The 20,242-nt window shown below is 47.3% G+C and overlaps 1 protein-coding gene across 1 annotated transcript in view; it reads right to left on the bottom strand.

Moving 5' to 3' along the window:
- The window catches only part of TERF2 (telomeric repeat binding factor 2), a 498,766-nt gene that overhangs the window by 393,178 nt on the left and 85,346 nt on the right, over positions 1–20,242 (bottom strand). Inside the window, exons 3-4 of the mRNA XM_069635526.1 lie at positions 16,431–16,561; positions 302–388 (exon numbers count right to left, since the gene is read on the bottom strand). Coding sequence (XP_069491627.1) covers positions 302–388; positions 16,431–16,561 — 218 coding nt within the window. The remainder of the gene's footprint in view (positions 1–301; positions 389–16,430; positions 16,562–20,242) is intronic.

Genomic DNA, 20,242 nt, shown 5'->3' with positions numbered 1-20,242 from the left:
CCACTTTCTGTGCTGTGAAAAGAGGAACACTATCTGCATGTAATCCTCCTGCCCAAACCGTGTCCTTGTGCCACAATTTCCTACTTGCTGCATAATAAACAGAGTGGTGAAGTGAAAGCAGGTTCCATGTCACAGTAAAAATATTATTTATTTAATTTTGAGTTCTAGATGTGGCCAAGTCAAGACAGGGGGTAATGGGAACATGAAAAACGAACATTGATTAATCTATAAAAGATCCTGGAGGTTGCATACACTTAAGTCAGTGCAGATAACAAAACAGGGACAATAAAAACACACATACCTGTGAGCTGCAGCCAAGTACAGCATAATTTTTCAAAACTCTTGAAGCTCGTTCAAACTGGCCATTCTTAACACAGACCAACACTGCCTAAAATATAGAAAATAAAGTAATAGTTCAAGTGTTAGTTTCCGCTATCCAGGTACAAACACATGTATGTGTTAAGCGTTGCAGAGAAAACACAACCAGTACCGAATACTGTGTATCGCCCCTAGCTTAGAGGCTTTCCAGGATCAGGGGCCTGGGACCCCTCCTGACGTAGGACAGAGGGTGTTACCTAGAAATAAGCCAGGGCCAGCCCCGTCCGAAAGGCAGGAAGGGGGGGGGGGGGAGTTGAGGCAAGAGGCTGTGAGGAATCCCTCACTTCTTTCCCCGACATATCCTCCCAGGTGGCCAATGAAAGGCCGTCGCTTTCGGATCCTGACCCTGGGGGTGGATATGCGAGGGAGGATCCTGGGGTGGAGGAGACTTATGGAGAGGGGATGAGGCGCCCTTGGATGAGACGTGGTATCCCCTATTTCCCTTTTGTAAGGATTCAAACATCCCCCAGGCCTTTGTAGGGTATTAATGATCCATTTGCTATTTCTTCAGAAAACCCTCTTCCAATATAACCCAGTCAGGTACTGAGACGAGGAAGAGAAATCAAAACTATACATCCTCTCTTTGTGGACTCTTACCCACATGCACACCACTTCGGTACTGAGACAAGGAGGCCACCATTAACAGAGAAGACAGACTGGAAGAAGAAACATGAGCGGTCTAGTTGTTGGCTTCATTATCATGTAGCCGGGAACTTTAAAAAGGAGTCAGCTGAGAGGTTTAGAGAGACACAGGGTGCGCGAAGGAGAGTTCTAGGGCAGGAGTTGTGGCAGCAAGATGCCACCTTCCCGAGACGCTGGGAGGTATCAGGAGTGTGATCCGATGCAGCGAGCGAGAGGGGCTCATGGCTGTCTGAGGCAGCAGTGAGGCACGGAGCGAAGGTACTAGGAGTAGTGGAGAAGCTCCCAAATGCTCACAGTTGAAGGCCCGCAACTGCAAACTACCAGAGCTCCGAAGTAAGCAGCAAGGAAGCCGCGGACGATGCCGTATGGCAGAGGGAACCAGCGTGAGCATACCGTGAGCGGAGACGGGTCTCCGGAAAGCTGCAGAAGGTGGAAACCAGACCGTGAGAAGGCCGCATGGGTGAAAAGGGGGCTCTGGACACAGTGGATGGGCAGTTTAGTGCCAGAGACATTTGATTTTGACTAGCTGAATTGAATATAAGGAAACTAAGAATGAACATAATGATGAGTCAAATAGGCAAGCATTGCCAAGAGCCAATGATAGATGTGCAAGAGAACTGTAAAACAGTAGAATATATATATGGGATACATTACTCACCGTAATCGTATTTCTGATGCTTTTATCTGCTTAGATTCACATGCTGTGCATAGGCCGACATCTAGTGGAAGCTGCGGAGTATTACAGTTTGTTTTTCGAAACTCGAAAATGGGCGTCGACACAGGGCGTGCCAGTAATACTATCCCTAGTGTGACGTCCACTGTACCCATGATCCCTCACGCGTCTAGGACCCTCAAATTGTATTTTTTCTGACATGAGGTAGCACGAGGAGTAGCGTGAGTACAGACAATTCAAGCAGATAGATAAGACTACAAGCATCCATGCGCCTTCTCTCAGAGGGGAGGAAGGGTGGGTCGCATGTGAATCTAAGCAGATACAAGCATCAGAAATATGATTACGGTGAGTAATGTATCCCTTCTGAGGCTTGTGGAATCTGCTTAGATCACATGCTGTGCATAGATTAGCGAGCAGTGTTAGAAGAAGGAGGTGGGATGTGAGAAGGGTCATGAGCAAATAAATGTCTTAGAACCGCTTGTCCCACTTGAGTATCTGTCTTAGAATAGGTGTCAATGCAGTAGTGCTGAGGAAAGGTGTGAATAGAGCTCCAAGTAGCTGCTTTGCAAATGGTGTCAAGGGCTACATTTGCGATGAAAGCCAGAGTGGCCCCGATGCCTCTTGTAGAGTGGGCTCTTGGCGTGAAAGGCAAAGTTTTTTCAGAAAGGGAGTAATACAGCTGGATACAGTTAACAATCCACTTAGAGATGGCACCTTTAGAGACCCGATCTCCCTCTTTGCCTGTAGCTACAGAGACAAACAGTTGGTCTGTTTACCTTAGCGGTCTGGTTTTGTTTACATAGTATAGGACCGCCTTACGCACATCTAGGGTGTGTAGTTTCACCTCAGCCGAGCTTTGAGGGTCTTGGAAGAAAGCCGGAAGCTCGATGGACTGGTTCACGTTGAATTTAGAAATAAACTTAGGTGAGAACCTAGGGTGTGTACGTAAAACCAGTTTATCTTTATGAACCGTAAAGAAAGGATCCTGCACTGAGAGCCTGAATTTCACTGACCCTTCTTATAGATGTAATTGCTACTAAGAAGGCCGTCTTATAAGTCAGGTGTTTGAGACTGCTTTTATGCATGGGCTCGAATGGGGGGCCCATGAGTTTAGATAGCACCACATTAAGGTCCCATCCTGGTGGTGGGTTAGACATTGGAGGGTGAAGTCTCTTTACTCCTTCCATGAAGGCTTTAACCACTGGTACTTTCCACCACGAAACCTTGTTATGGGAGGTGGTGTATGCTGACAGAGCTGCCAGGTGTACCTTCAGTGAATTAAAAACCAACCCTGCGTCCAGCAGGTGGAGCATGTATGTGATAATTGTGGAAGGAGCGTAATCAACTGGGTTGATTTGCTTATTCTGGCACCAGATAACTAATCTTTTCCATTTGTCAAAGTAGCAGTGCCTCGTGTTTGGCTTCCTAGATTCTCTTAGGATGTCCATACATCTCTGCGGTAAATTGAGATATCCAAACTCTATGACCTCAGGAGCCATGCTGCCAGGTTCATTGAGTTGGGTTGAGGATGCACTTTCTGACCTTGGTGCTGGGACAGTAGGTTGTGCCAGCCCGGGAGTTTGATGGGGTCACACACCGCTAGTCTGCGTAAGTGTGAGAACCACGGTTGTCTCGCCCACATGGGAGCAACTAGGACGAGCGTCATCGATTCTCTGTTCATCTTGTTCACCACCTTCCTGATGAGAGGAGTTGGTGGAAAAGCGTACGCAAACATCCCTGACCAGTTCATCCACAGGGCATTCCCCTGGGAGCCCGGCTGGGGGAACCTGGATGCGAATCCTGGGCACTGTCTGTTTTCGCTTGTGGCGAATATGTCTATAGTGGGGAAACCCCACTGAGAGAAGATATCTTCTACGATTTCTCTGTGTAGACACCATTCGTGTTCCTCTGGGAGGGGATCTCTGCTCAAGGCGCCCGCCAGAGAATTGAGATCCTCTGGAACATGTTGAGATGACAGGAAGATGTTCCGTCTGAGTGCCCATATCCAAATTTTCTGGGCAAGCTTGGACAGATTTAGCGAACGAGTCCCCCCTTGCTTGTTCAGATAAAACATGGCTGTAGTGCTGTCCGTCTGGATCTGCACTGACAGGTTCAACAGGTAGGGCTCGAACGCTTGGAGCGCTCTGAATACTGCCAGAAGCTCTAGCAGGTGGATATGATTCTTGGCCACCGAGTGAGACCAGAGACCCTGAGCTGTGTGGTGAGATGGTGTGCTCCCTACCCTGACAGGCATGCATCCGTTGTGACTACCGCCTGTATCTCGGGATCGTAAAAGGGTTTCCCCTTGGACAGATTTTCTCTTGTCCACCAGTGAAGGCTTTGTACAAGTGTTGGCGAAACGACCGCTAGATCGTCCCACTGACCACTTGCCCGAGACCACTGTTTCGCCAACCATTCCTGCATGGGACGCAGGCACGCGTGGGGGACCAGGTAAATAAATGACGCCATCATGCCCAGCAAACGCATTGCTTTGCGTACCGTTATCTGGCAACCGGCCTGATATTGCGGAATTTTCAGCAGTATATTCCAAATTCTTTCCTCTGATGGAAAGGCCAACCCCTCTTGTGTGTTTAGGACAGCTCCTAGGAACTGTTTGGAGGTGCTTGGCACCAGACTTGACTTTTTCTCGTTTATGGAGAAACCTAATTCGAAGAGGAGGTTGATCGTTCTATGAATGTTTGTTCTGCAAATTACTGGGGTCTCCCCCATCATGAGCCAGTCGTCCAGGTAAGGGTACACTGGGATTGCCTCCCTGCGTAGGTGTGCCGCCGCCACCGCCAGTACCTTGGTGAATACCCTTGGAGTCGAGGCTATCCCGAAGGGCAGTACCTTGAACTGGTAGTGTGGACTGTCCACCTTGAAGCGCAAGTATCTTCTGTGCGCTGGGAACATGGAAATATGAAAATAGGCATCTTTCATGTCCAATGTTGCCATGTAATCCCCCTTTTTTAGGAGGGGGATAACCTCTTGGAGAGTAGTCATGCGAAACTTTTGGGGCTTGACATACTTGTTTGCAGGCCATAAATCCAATACTGGGCGCATTGTCAAATCTTTTTTTGGCACAAGGAAGTAAGTTGAATAAATACCCTCGTTTACCTGGTGTCCCGGGACGAGTTCTATCGCGTCCTTTGCTAGAAGATTGGCGATCTCTTCGAGGAGGATCTTCTGGTTGTCTAATGAGTGTACTTTTTGTCGTGGAGGGTGGTTTCGGGGACGTTCTAACAGTTCTATGCAGTATCCTGCGAACATTGTGGACAGCACCCACCTGTCTGATGTGATCCCTTCCCAAGCTTGGAAGTTGGAAATGCGTTCCCCGACTGGGGATGCATGAGAAGGGACCCTGAACGGAACGTCACTGTTTTGGGGGAGGCGTATTGCCGCCTCTACTGGGGCTGCTTCTTCCCTTACCACAACCTCTTTTGTTACCCCTGCCATAACCCTGGGTAGACTGCTGGTTGTTGTTGTTCCATGGTGTACCCTGCCCCTGGGAATAGTTGGAGCCTCTCTGTGAATTTTGGCCGCGTGGGCGACGAAAATTGCCCTTCCCCCTTTGATACGGGGGTTTGTTGGTTAATTGGCCCAGGGATTTAAGAGTCTCGTACTCATCCTTGGCATTTTTTAGTGCGTCCTCTACCTCCTTGCCAAACAGTAGATCAGGCTCCACCGGTTTGTCTATTAACGATGACTGGGTTTACGGTTTGAACCCAGATTGCCTTAACCAAGCATGTCTTTTGATAACAGTGCTCTCTGCTATCAATCTGCCGGCGTTATCCGCGGCATCAAAGGTTGCTTTTAAGATGCAACCGGACACGGCTCTTCCCTCCGACACAACCCTTGCCAACTGGCTTTTTAAGGGTTCTGGGGCGGAGTCAATGAGTGTCGCGACTTCTTCCCACTGGTGGCAGTTGTAACTCGCCAGTAGGGGGTATCAGGTAATATTATCCCCATATATATGGTCGCCGTAAATAATATCGCCGGGAAAAGGTTGCGGCGATATTATAGGGGTGACCATATATATGGGGACAGGGACAAAAAAAAAAAAAAGGATTTAAAAAAAAAAAAGAAATAAAAAGTTTGGGGGTTGCGGGGGTGTACCCCGCATGTTCCATGCAATAATGTTGCCACAAAAAACGGCCATTTTTCAGCTATGTTTTTGCATGGCGAGATTTTTGTGGCGACATTATTACATGGAGTTGGCAATCCTTGCCTGGTAGGCGGAAGTGGAGGCTACATTCCTACCCAAACCATAAATCTTTTTGCTCTCCTTGTCGGGAGGAGCTTCAGATGATGATAGGGGCGTTCCCACCCTCTTCCGGGTGTTTGTCACTACCAGGAAGTCCGGTTTCAGATGCCCCCTTATGTACAGCGGGTCTGATTGGGCTGCACTGAATAGTTTTTCGATCCTGGGGTTTACCGTCCTGGTGAGGTTAGGATTTACAAGGGAAGGGTCTATTCTCCTTTGTATAGATTTGAGGATAGGGATGACCTGGGCAACAGGTCTCCTTTCTCCCACTAATTCTTCGGCAAAGTCCCTCTCTTCCTGTGCTCCCCGAGTGTCAATGTGGAAGTGTTCTGCCGCTCTGGACAAAACTTCATTGGCCTTGTGCAGCTGTCTTGGGTAAAGTGACAGAAGGCTGAGACTTGTCTGTCTGTTTTTGTGGAGTAGAAGACCGTGACCTGTCTGACTGCTTCTGTGGTGTAGAAGAAGGTTGAGAATGCTTCTTTTGCTGTATTCCCCCCTCCTGGTGGGTGAAAGAATGTTTTCCCAGTGTTTTCAGCCCTTCGGAGCTTTTTGACATCTGGCGTCGAGGTTCGGGGGTAGTGTCCCTATCTCTAGAGTGTGGCGGTCGGGACACGGGAACAGCCGTCACGCGGTCTGCTGATGCCGACTCCTGGAGTGTGGCCTGGAGATAGAGGTCGGCTTTGTCTTCCGACGATCGAACCTCCGTTACCTTAGGGAGCGAGGCACTTTTGGCAACAGTGGATGGCTGCCTGGAGTCATGCAGCGATCTAGATCGAGAACGCCCACAGGACACCAATTCGGTGAACCTTTCTCTGTGTGCCTCTTTCCGAGAACTCGACGTGCGCGTCGAGTCTCGGTGGGACTTCGCGTGTTTGGTGGAAGTGCTGTGGGTAGCACTCGTGTCGCCGGGGGTTTTCCCAATAGCTGCCCTGCCGGACAACCTCCCGAGGTCGGGGACTTGCGCTTGGCTGTCTCTCGACGCCACATTGCCCTCGCCGTCCGAAAGCTCGGCGTCGCTGCCATCTCTGAAGGGACCCTCCGCTGCCATGGCCTCTTGTTGCCTGGCATGGTGGGCCCAACGTTTGGTCTAACGGTCCTTAAGGGTTTTCGGTTTAAACCGACTACACGCTCTGCAGTTGGCCTCGGGGTGGTCCCTCAGCAAGCAGAGGTTGCACGTGACGTGTCTGTCAACCCAAGGGTACTTGCGGTTGCACTTGGGGCAGAATTGGAAAAGGGTACCCTCCATACGCACCCTGTGGCAGCGGGCTAGTGTGTGTAGGAATATATAAGAAATGCCTGTATATAGAGTGTAGAGTATGTACCACCCCCCACTGTCCCTACTTGCAGGGCCGAGGCCAGAGGCCTTCCAAGGCCAGCGGCCTTCCGAGGCCCAATTCCGTCGTGCAGCTCTCGACGGTTGTTTTTCTTCTCCGCCGGTGTCGAGTGTCGAAGGTCGGTGACTCGACGTTGGGGTGGAGAAAATGGTGAAATATTACAATATTGAGCAAAATTATGGCTAAGGCCAGGGAACTCCGCGGGATGCTTCCGACCAGTATGGCGGAAAAAAACAATCTGAGGGTCCTAGACGCGTGAGGGATCATGGGTACAGTGGACGTCACACTAGGGATAGTATTACTGGCACGCCCTGTGTCGACGCCCATTTTCGAGTTTCGAAAAACAAACTGTAATAATCCGCAGCTTCCACTAGATGTCGGCCTATGCACAGCATGTGATCTAAGCAGATTCCACAAGCCTCAGAAACTATATATATATATATATATATATATATATATATATATATATATTCACTGAAAAAGCTTTGTTAAAGGGACGTTATGGTTAAATTGCACTAATAAAAACCTTTGAAATTCACTGAAAATGTTGTGTTATGCTAATGGAAATATTGTGGCGTTCATCCTCTGTTCCAGGGACTGGAACGGTGGATACCGGCCCAGCAGCCCAAGTTATCAGCCCAAGCGAAGCGAGGGTGGATAACTAGGTCTCTGGACCATTATCCCCCCATTCAGCGCCTGAAATGGGGGATGAAGGCCATTAGCACCCTAGGTTCCCAAAGCGGGAACCCAGGGTGCTAAAAAATAGGATTTTTTCTTCCAACACCAGGACGACTGTGGCGTCCCGGTGTTGAAGAAGGAAGGAAAATCCTTTTCACAGAGGGCCACCATGGAAAGAAAGGGAAGGTGAGGGTTCCATACAGGGCCCCTCTTCGCTTTCCATAGCAGCCTGCAGAAGGCAAAAAGAGAACCCTATGACCATATTACCACGAGCACTTTTTTCTTCCCTTTCAAATCTATCCTAATTTCGAATAACTTTACCACAAAGCCAGTCCCAGGTGGACATGGCCACTTTAATCCTATGTTTTGTACCTTGTGGTCATGGCTAGTAGCCAGATTGTCCGGATCATGACCTTATTCCATGACCCGGACAACCTGGCCACTGCCCATGGCCACAGGCTACCCCTCAGTCACTAAAGGTATACCGCTATTTTTTGTAGCTACATTATGACACTTGTCAAATAATAAAACACAGGCACATTTGCAAAACCATGCTTGTAGGTCCTTGCCACTACTCCTTATGCAAGTTTGCTGGAAATCCACCCGTGTTTTATTTTTTCAAAAGTGTCAAATGTATGCACATACAATCGTCATATAACCTAGCCCCCACTTGACAAAATCCATTCAGACTTTACGAAAACATCTAATTCTAGATCTATTATCTTTTTGCAAACCTTTGTGTAGATTTGTCAAATGGCACCACATTTATAAGCCTATACAATATTTTGGGACCCCCCCTCTTCATAAAATCCTACCAAACTTCGGAAAAACATTCATATCTAAATGTATTATCAATTTCCCAAATTAAGTGAGGATTCGTCAAATGGCAGCTCATTTATAAGCCTTTACATTATTTTGGGACCCCCCCCCTCTAATTTTGGCCCCTCCCGACAGAATCCCACCATTCTCGCATACTCACTCAGAATCAGCCATGGAATATACATGCACAATTTCATGCAGGTCCATTAAGTGGCACCAAAGTTATAAGCCATCCAAGAACTGCATTTCACCAACCCTGTAATGCCAAGGTGTTCGCGAACTTCCACAGGACTGTTCGTGAACATCTGGACTGTTCGCGGACTTTCGCGGCAAAAAACACCTGTTTTTTTGCTTCTTGCAGCCCCTCATCACCCTTCACCGCCCCAGAGATTATTTGATAAGTTTGACAAGTGGAATGCTGTGTTTTTTCATATGTTTTTACTGCGATGTCCACGGACATCGGCCGCTGTCAGCGAATTCAAGATGGTGGGCGTTTCCAAAAATCTAACGCATTTCACGCTCCTCACCATCCAATCAGCGAACATGCCGCATGTCCGCGGACATGACGCAAGCCGATTAGCCAATCAGGACACTGTCCGCGGAGCCAACAGGGAAGTGAGTCCGTGGACCGGACAAAGTTGTCACTAATTTTTTGCGACCTACTTTTTGGTCATTGTTAAAAACACTACTGGACGAATTTTCACCAAATTTACAAAAGCAGGCTTTCGGGACCAAGCCGCTGCTCCTGCCGCAAATATGGTGAAAATCCGTCCAGCGGTTTGGGCTGTAGGCGTGAGCAAAGTTTTTTCCCCATTCAGTCTATGGGGAAAAAAAACATTTTGGGATCCCCCCTTTAACTTTGCCCCCCCCCCCGGACAAACCTCACCAAACTTTGCAATACAATTCAGAGTGGGCCATATACTTCTTTTGAAAAGTTTGGTGAGGATTCGTCCAGGGAGAGCGAAGTTATAATGGGAGCCAGATATTTTAAATCAAGAAAGCTGGAACAGAGAATATGTTTCCTAGCAGGATAGTGAACTGGGTAGCTTGTGCCAAAGGAACTATAACAGAAGATGTGTTTCCTAGCAGGAGAGTGTACTGGTAAACATAGGTTGGGTGTTGCAAAAGAAAGCTACTGTGTCAGTGAATGTTGACAAAACCGGTGATAATAAAGCTTGTAGGGCACCTGAAAGGACACAGTCAAGCCTTGTTGTGAAACTGAAACTGTGGCAAGATACCGATGAAATAGATCCAAGTAAAGTGTGTCGGTTGTGTGACCTGTAATAGGTTGATCGTGTGGTCCAACAACTGTGTGCAGACCGAATACACCCATCTAAGGAAACTCCAAACTGTGAATGAATAAAGGATACCTACATGAACTGAGATTGATGAACTGAACTTTATAAATTGGTGACAAGGAACCAAACCCAAGGAACTGGGGAGGACCTCAAGGTACTGTCTTATTTTTGAATATTGTGTTATTTTGAGACATTGGAAGAATTGAAAGGTTTTGCAAAGTGAACTATTTGAAACGTGGGGAAGGGAAATCGCTTTGCCACCTTAGAGCTGGAAGAAGCTCTGAACTTTATTTTGAACACTTCATTTGATGCTGGCATCCCTACACATTGGATCCAATTAGATGTGAGGGCAAGTATAGGTTTTGGACACAGACAGACATTTGCTTTGGACTTTCTGACACAGACTATGGTTTAAGTTACTTACCTGTAACTATTGTTCCCCATTATGGGTCTGACATGGATTCACATGCTCATGAATATTCCCAGTCGTCGGGCTGGGAATCCTTGGTAAAAATCAGTTTTACTTTCACTTAAAAACTGTATTTCTCCTCTAAACCAATCACTGCCCTCTGGGTCATACTGCCCCCATCCAATGACAGTCCTCTCCCTAAGCCCCTCCTCTGGCAGCCATCTTCAGATCTGGTAAAAACGTAAAGTGGCAGTATGTCCAAGAAGAGCCACAGAGGGGTTGGAGGGAGGGTTTGCATGTGATTCCATGCCAGAACCATGCTGGAGAACAATAGTTACAGGTAAGTAACTTAAATCTTCTCCAGCATGGGGTCTGGCATGGATTCACATGCTCATGAATAACAAATGCATGGCAGTAGAACATTACACAACCATGGGATGTGGCAAGGCTCAACAGAAGCAATTAACTCTTACCTCCTGAACAGGCTCACCTCAAGCGAACAGGTTGCGTAGCACTGCTTGGCTGGAATCCCGGTCGACACAGTAGAACTTAGTGAAGGTGTGCGTGGATCTTCACATAGGAGCCCTGCAGATGTCCATCAGGGGCACACAAGACAGGAACCCTCTTGTTGTAGCAATCGCTCTGGTGGAGTGGGCTCTCAGACGGCCGGGCAGGGGTCGGTTCGCCAACCGATGGCAGTGTGTGATGCAGCCAAAGAGCCACCTTCAAATGGAAGCCTTGGACAAGGCCTTCCCATGGTTCACAGGACCAAAGTTCACAAACAGTTGTGAAGTCTTCCGAAAACTCTTTGTGCGTGTCACGTAGAACTTCAAGGCACTAGCAACGTCCAGCGAGTGCAAGGGCCTTTCCGCCGGTGACAAAGGTTTTGGGGAAAAAAAACAGGCAACACCAAAGACTCGTTGAGGTGGAATTCCGACAGACCATTGGCAATAAAGAGGGCTGCGTACGCAGCGCCACCCTCGATTCGTGCAAAGTCAAGTACGGTTCCTTGCCGGATAGAGCCTGGATCTCACCTACCCTTCTGGCAGATGTGATTGCCACAAGGAAAGAGGTTTTCCACAAGAGAAACTTGAGTGGGACCTGATGCATAGGCTCGAAGTGGCCCCTCCATGAGCCTAGTCAGAACCATGTTGAGTTCCCACGCCAGGGCCGGAGCCTTCACCGGCGGGAAAGATCGAAAAAGTCCTTTGAGAAATTCCTTGATGAGACGGTGGGACCAAAGTGAAGATCTTCCTGGGGACCTGGTAGCGGGAGATAGCCGCCAGATGTACCTTGATGGAGGCGTGCGCCAGTCCGGCCTTGGCCAAGGAAAGCAAGTATCGGGGGGCGATGAGCATCATCTTGCATTGACACTGTCTGAGTGTGTTGACGACTCATAGCAGGAGAGGGAACAAAGGAAACAGGTACAGAAACAGAACAGCCCTTCCCATGGGAAGGAGAATGCGTCCCCCAGGCTCCTCAGCTGGTGGAATCTGCTGTCAAACTTTTGGCACTGGAGTTTGCTGCCGTCGCAAACATCTCAATCTGGGGTCTGACCCATTTGACGAATAGGCGGTCCACCTGATCCTGACGAAGCTCCCACTCGTAGCAGGAGTGCAGTTCCCTGCTGAGGAAGTCTGTGATGGTGTTCTTGACTCCCGCCAGTGGAAAGGGACGAGGAACATCCCCTGTCCGATGGCCCAGGTCTTGCGCTTCTTTGGATAGCATCGGGGATCAAGTGCCCCCATGCTTCCCGATGTAAAACATGGTGATGGTGTGGTCTGAAGATCCTCACCACCTTGCCTTTCAGAGACGGTAGGAACGACTTGAGGGCCCAGAACACTGCCTGTAGCTCCAGGATGTTGATATGAAGATCCTTCTCCTCCGGCAGCAACAGGCCTCTGGCATGCAGACCTCCAGTGTGCGCTCCCCAACCTTCCAGGGAGGCGTCCATGGTGACAGTCTCCTGGTATGGGGGTTTTGAAATCCCGTGCCTTGGCCGATGTTGGAGCTGACACCCCACCATCCTATCGCCTGATGGAACTCTTCGTTGAGAGGGATTGTGTCCGTGAAGCTTCTTGACACCCGAATCCAGCGGGCGTCCAGAAATTCCTGTAGGGGTCGCATCTGCAACCTGCAGAGACGACGAGGTAGATGTAGGATGACATCATGCCCAGTAACAACTTGATGACCTGCACCATGGCAGTCTTCGCCGACAGCCGTTCCACCTTTCCTTGAATGGCTGCTAGCCTCTCCTCCGAGGGAGACGCCACGCAAGACACTGTATTGAGTCTGGCACCTAGGAACAGCGGGTTCTGCATTGGCGTTAAGCAGGACTTCGGATAGTTGACGGAGAATCCCAGACCTGTCAATAGCCTGACGGTCGTCTTGGTGTCCCCGTCGGCCAGCTCCCTCAAACGGGCGGGGATCAGCCAGTCTTCCAGGTACGGGAATACGTGTATTCCTTGTAGACAGATGGGCTGCCACTGGTCCCAGGCATTTCATGAACACTCTAGGGGCTGACTTTAAGCCAAAAGGTAGGGCCTTGAACTGATAGTGCTGTCCCTGCACCACGAAACGTAGAAACTTCCAAAGTTACTTGAGAATGGGGACGTGGAAGTAGGCATCCACCAGGTCCGACAACGTCAAGAAGTCTCCTTTTGCCAGTTGGCCGGACACATGTTGCAAATGTGACCATCTTGAACTTTTTGGACTTTAGGTATTTGTTCAGACGTTGTAGGTCTAGGATGGGCCTCCAGCCCCCTGTCTTATTTCTGACTAGAAAGTATCTGGAATAGACTCTGGAGCCCTAGAGCCATTGAAGAACCAGCTCTATCGCCCCTTTTTGCAGCATGGCTCGTACATCTTCCAGAAGTTGAGGGATGTGCTGCTACAGACGGGTAACCGGAGGGATCCGCGGACACCTGCATTGTAAGTCCAGGGTGTGTCCTTGGGCAAGAGCGTCTAGCACCCATCTGTCGGTGGTGATCTTTCTCCATTCGCTGACTAAACTCATCAGCCGCTCCCCCTACCCCTGGGGTGCATGAGTGGGGGCCCGGCACCCCAGTCGGTTCAGGCTTGCTTCGGCACTGGTGTCCTGCCCTGCGGGCGACGGCGACGCTGTCCTCTGCTAACGTAGGTCTGGGAACGACCTCTGTAGGCTTCTTGCGTTGAGGATCTGGAAGGCTGTCAGTAGGACATGGAGAATCCTTTGAAGACCTGCTTGACTTTCCCCTGGAGGAGAGAAAAGAAGACAAGTGGTGCTTTTGGAGAGTGGCTCGGGAATGGGTCGTTTCCGTATCCATCTTGATGGCCTGGAAGGACTCGATGACCTTCCCAAACAATTCTCTCTGTAGAATGGCATTTCCAGCACCTTCGTTTGGACCTCCTGATGGAAATGTGTGGCTTTCATCCAACCATGTCGAAGGCAGACACTGTTCCCCATTTGGCGGAACCCTGCGTCGTCGGCATCCAATGCCACTGTAATGGCGTGATCCAACGCCACTTCACCTTCCTGGAAAAGAGCGATGGCCTCCATCTTCTTATCGTCAGGGAGGAACTCCAGGATCGTCCCCAGCTTTTACCACAATTCCCTCTTGTACCTGGCCAGGATCACCAGTGCATTGGCCGCGTTTATAGTGGAATAGTGGATGCTGTGGTGTAAATCACCTTCTTTCCCATGGCATCCGTTTCCTCTCGGTTGCCGACACCACCGAATCCGATGATGGCTGTGACCTCAGGCACTTGGGAGCAGAGTCCGGCACCCTATATTTCTTCTCCAGCCTATCCAGTTTGGCTGGAGCCGTGCAAGGGTCGTTCAGGAAGGCCAGGCCCTCCTCCCAAACCTCGTCCAGAAAAGGCACTGCCACGATAGTCTTCCTCTTGGCCTTGTGCCTTTGATACAAGAAGCCCTCCCTATTGGTTTCCTCGGGCACCATCTGGAATAGCTTGGAGGCGCTGGTGATCATCGAGTCGAACGATCCCATCTCATCTGGTGGGAACACCCCATGTGGAGCATCCAAATGTGGCGATTCACCGTCCGCTGCGACAATGTCTTCGTCACCATCCGTCGTCATGGCCATATCCGTTCCCATACGCGTGTCTGCTGGTGGAGGAGGTTGAAAAGGGGGCGTTGGATGCTTCCTCTTCTTTGCCGGAGGCTGATCTGGGACCTGGGGGACCACAGATACCAGAACCGGAGGCATCCTCATCTGGATCTCTGACACCAAGGTGTGTAGAATCGGCAGAATATCCAAGGAAATGTCCCTCAGGCGAGAAGGCAGAACAGGAAAACTGGGCCTGCGTCGCCGTCCTCTTCTTCAGGACCATATGTAAGCACTCTTGATCTTCGTCGTCCGCGGACGAGACCTCCATGGTTTGGGCGATGGCCTGGGAGAGTTGTTTTGGTGCCTCCTCACCCCCGCCCCTTTTTATCCCCCCATGGGGGTCTTGAGGGTCTTGGAAGACTGCTCTTCGGACTCCACAAACATTCTGTAGCCTGCATTTGGTGCAGGGCTTGAAGAGGGACCTTCCCTCAGTCTTCTCCTATGTCATGGTCGGAGGGCGCGAAGTAGGCCCAAGAGGCCTTGCAGAATCCTCGATGGCACAGAACTTCACCGACAACGGATGCCAGCTGTCGGCAGATGAAGAAAAGAGCACATGGGCTTCTTTGAATCAAAAATAGAACTTTTTCTGTCGAAAAAACATACAAATAGCTTGGAGAGCAAACTCAAGGATTCCGAACACTGAAGCGTGCAGTAAAAATTTGACGATGGCTGCCAGAGGAGGGGTTTAGGGAGAGGACTGTTATTTGATGGGGGCAGTATGACCCAGAGCACAGTGATTGGTTTAGAGGTGAAATACAGTTTTTAAATGAAAGTGAAACCGTTTTTTTCTGTTTACCAAGGATTCCCAGCCTGACAGGGAATATTCATGAACATGTGAATCCATGCCAGACCCCATTCTTGTTAATGTTGGTGCCACTCTGACATACAATGCCTCCCAGTACTGTTTCTGGCTAGTGTGCTCCCTTTTCTGTTTCAGGGACGCGACTCCCAGAATGCACCTGGGAGCAGCCAAGAAACCCCAGACCGGAACCTAGGAATGTAATCAAGAACAGATATGGAATGGACTGTGACTTTTCTTGCCAAACAGAGATGAGACATCCAACACCCGACAGACCCCAGGTGGTCAGATAGCAGAGTGATAAAGAGTTGGGGGCAGAGTTGGAGGTGCGATATTGGTTGTGAGTGAGAGAGAGTGGTACCAGCTGTATGTAGTGTGAAGAGGGCGGTGTATGAGGAAGGAAAGGAAGAAGGAAAGAAAGAAAGAAAGAAAGGTAAAAAGAAAGAAAGACAGAAAGAAAGAAAGACAGAAAGAAAGACAGAAAGAAAGACAGAAAGAAAGACAGAAAGACAGAAAGACAGAAAGAAAGAAAGAAAGAAAGAAAGAAAGAAAGAAAGAAAGAAAGAAAGAAAGAAAGAAAGAAAGAAAGAAGAGAAAGGCAGGCTGCATCTCCATTGCGTCTCCTATGCTACCCGGACAATAAAAAATCAATTACTGTTAAGACACGCGGGGAGTGTTAGGTTTTGGCACCTGTAGAAAATGCCGGATGGAGCATGATAGGTAAGGTTTTGCCTTTAGGCCCTCACTTACAGCTACCATTAGATAGTAGGTGATACCACTGATCGCTAGCTGGGAAACTAGGGCGGTTGGGACACCTGGCTTAGAGAGGAGAGATGCTCACATGAGAGACAGAAGCCCCTTAAAGTCACTTGCCCGCCCCTTGACCAGAATAAAAACTGTGCTTTTGGCCCTTTTAAAAATAAAATCTCTTGAACCCTCTAAAAGAGTCTGGGAGTTAATCAAGTCATCTGTGACACTAGTTTAGGGGATAAAATGCAGCAAATATAGCGTATGAACAAAGACCACTTACAGCCTCTTTCAGCATTTGTTTGTTGGAACGCAAAAAAGCACCATCCACAGGGAATTCATTCTCAATTATCCTTAAAACCTTAACTGCAGATTCAAGGGGTGTTTCATCAGTTTCCTTTTTGAACAAACAACCTAGCAGGAAAGCAAAAATAGACAAATCAGACTTATATCTACAAAAGTGAATAAGTGAAACTCTTCTTTAGTAGGTCAAGATACTCAATACTTTGTTTATTTTATTGACTTAGCTGATAAATCAACTTTAGAAGTTATAAATGTTAAAATTCAAACTTGTTCATCTATACAAAACAATCCAAAAATGAAAAATCATGACTTTTTCAAATTTAAGATACATCATTAAAATACAATTTTACATAAACACTCAATGTATATTAATAATCCTTTGTCACTCATGACTTGTAAGACTCTATTAGATCAATTTCAGTGCATACAAAAAATTGAGAACAGCAATTCGATATATGGCCATATGGCCGTAAATCAGATTTGCCACAATTGATCAGACCTAACTGTTCAGTAATCCCATAGCAATGTTTTTAAGTGCAATGTGCGTAATTCATGTAACATACTACATTCAATCAGTAAATGATTTAAAGTTTCTTTTTTCTTAGTATTCAGACAAAAACGACAAACATTTTCACAATTGGAGATCTGACCACGGCTATTTAAGATATCTTTTGAGGACCATGGATTAAATCTCAGCCGGAGAAAATCATGCCTATGTGAAACTGAGGGTGATTGTAACAAGTATGGTTCAACAATACTGTATTTTTTGGCCCGAAATGGATTACCTTTAAGATCATTATACTTTTGGCATTTGTCTCTAGTACATATCCAATCATGTGGAACAGCTTGGTTTTCGCCTTATTCGGATTCTCTAACAGAGTTTGAAGCAATATTTCCACTTGAGCGAGAGTGTGAATAACTAGGTCAATCCATGTCTTGACAAACCTGTGAGTTGTTGTGAACATGTACTTTGACAAAATTCTTAACAACATGTTTGACTCCGGTGCCAAACATTTCGTAAATAGAGAGATTACTAGCCATAGGTATCTGAAATACAAAGAAATCAAACCCAATTCATTTCGGATCCACACAACTGGGACACAGCTTGGTAAAACTAACATGCGCCGCCAGTACTTGCCTTCAAATTTCTGCAAGGTCGTTTCAGTTAATATAGGTTTCGTTTCTGCCCCATACAAGAATATCGGTGTAACCTTCTGTCTATAGAATATAATGACAGGATTCAGTGAAAATGTTCCATATTTTGTTTGAATAATAATTGATTGAGATATGCCTGTAGTTAGTTTTGTCTCAAGATACGCAAAATAAGATTTTTCAATCTTGGTGTTACCAAGTACTACTCCCATTTAAGTCTACTGTTGTACTATGCCCAAAGCCGTACTATGTAGCAGCCACTTCCTATGTCTTTCAGTTCGCTTGTTATTATTACATATCAATATTTCTTTTATTCAAATTGATTGTCAACAAATTTTGGTCAACATAGGACGACAACACATCTAAAAGACGTTGAAGTCCTTGTGGTGTCTTCAACATCAAAACAAGGTCGTCTGCATAACATAAGGCTGGAATTTGTTGATCATTCATTTTGGGGGCATCACTGTCAATATCCCTAAAGCCATCACTCATGTCTGAGATGAAGAAATTAAAGAGGGCCGAGGCAAGTATACACACCTGCCTCAGCCCTCGATAAGTTCCAATGAGTGGAGTCATATCGCCCCTCATCGAAGTTCTTACTTGAATCTTCGCGTTTGTATGAAGGGCCTGAATTAATGCAATAAAGCTCGATGGGCACTCCGCTCTTCTCAGTTTCTCAAATAGGATCTCTCTTGAAACCGAATTGAATGTGGCCTAGAGATCTACAAAAGGCCATGTAGAGAGGCCGTCCAGAGGAAAAATGATGGCGTTTGATGGCTGTGATGGTTAAGTTGATTGACATACCCATGCCTGCCACAAAGCCAATCTGAAAATTATTTTGTTGTTGATTTTTAATTGTCCACTGATTGAAATCTCTGAGAATTAATCTAGAGAAGATTTTACCAGGATCATCAAGAAGGGTGATCAGTCGGTAATTAGCAGGACATGATCGATCACCCTTCTTGAAAATGGGTACAATTATTGAATGACGCCATGAGTCTGGAATGTTTCTGATGATAAGGACTTGCTGGAATATATTACAAAGAATTGTTGCCCACGCCTGCGGGTGTTGTTTAAAAATTCTATTGTGCAGGCCATCCGAGCCAGGGACTCTCAAATTACTTGATTTGATTATGTAATGTAATAGGTACTCCTCTTCAATCTTTAACTGATAAGTGGGAATAAGAGCCAAAGCACAACTGCTCACCGTGACGACAGGATATGCATAGAGAGGAGTGTAATATTGGATCTACTGTTCATTTGAAACTCCATTAATTAGTACAGAGAGTTGTGTGATGTGATATGCCAAGTTTAGCAATCCCCATATTTGTGCTGGATTTTTCTGGACGATGGCTTTTAACATCAACTCTCCATCTGTCTGGGGAAGTTGTATTTTTTTTAGATTGTCTGCAATTATTATATTTACATTTTAAGGACCTTACTAAAGCAGCTCTTTCATGTGCTGGTCTCAGCAGCACTAGTTTTTTTCTGTATTCTGAAATCTCTTTTTTGTGATATGATATGATATGGTATTTGTAACGCGCCTATACATAAGTGTTTCAAGGCGCGACGAGGCGGGGGGGGGGACAAGGGGAGACAGACAACGAGCCTACTAGGCCAGGTGTCATTCAGATCGCGCAAGTGCAAGGGTAGGGGGACTGGGAAAAGTGCAGGGGAAGGGGAGAGGGGAAGTGCAGTACATGGTTAGTAGAATATAAAATAAATAAAAGGGCCAACTGGTGGCAAGTGCAAGGAAGGTTCGGTACATGGCTAATAGAATATGAGATAAATAGTAGGGCCAGCTAGTGGCAAGTGCAAGGTAAGTGCCGGGAGAAGGGGCTGTAGGATACAGAGACAGTCCCGTAATACAGGTAGGCAGTGTAGGGAAGAGTGGCTGGGCCAGGACACGAGATCGGTGAGTAGCCCAGTTGCAGATTCAGTGATTTTAGCAGGGGAGAGAGGGAGAGAAAGCGGAGGCAAAGAGGAAGGTTTTGAGGTGTTTCCGGAACCGGAGATGGTTCTCCTCAAGTTTCAGGGAGGCAGGAAGGCTGTTCCAGAGGGAGGCCTTTGCTGCGGCGAGAGATCTACCCACAGCTCGTTGCTTGGAGAAGCTGCTGTCCCTGAGGTGGTTGGAGGTTCTTGTACTTCTACATCAAATACATGTTTTTTCTTGTTATTATTCCCTGCATTCTAAGTGGAATACATTTTAAACATCTGCAGAGCATTAATGTACTTATCATTCGCTGTACTAAAATCAGCAGAAGTTTTGGTTTGAATTTCAATGCTATTTTCATTAAGAAGATTCAAGAATTTATCATTCCAGAAAAAACAGGTTCTAGCATGGTTAACCTGTAAACATTTTGTGTAATGCCTTTGTGTGGTCTGAGAGGCCGTCATTTGCAAATGGCATTGAAGTGCGAGCATCTCGTGGTCACTGTTATTCTGTTTGACCACTTCAAATTTCTAAATTTTAGAGTAGGTGCCAGAATCAACATAAATGTAATCTATAATTGATTAACCTTTACCTCAGCAGCAAGTTGCAGTAGGAGGAACATCACCTTCGATTGAACCATTCAGCATATACAGCTGACGGTTATCCATAAGGGATGTCCATCTGTCATAAACTGCATTGTTCTTCTT

Source organism: Ambystoma mexicanum, chromosome 1q (assembly GCF_040938575.1).
Source record: "Ambystoma mexicanum isolate Mex_15411 chromosome 1q, UKY_AmexF1_1, whole genome shotgun sequence".
Lineage (NCBI taxonomy): Eukaryota > Metazoa > Chordata > Amphibia > Caudata > Ambystomatidae > Ambystoma > Ambystoma mexicanum.
The sequence above is the reverse complement of the archived record's forward strand: the minus strand, read 5'-3'. Positions and strand labels throughout refer to the sequence as shown.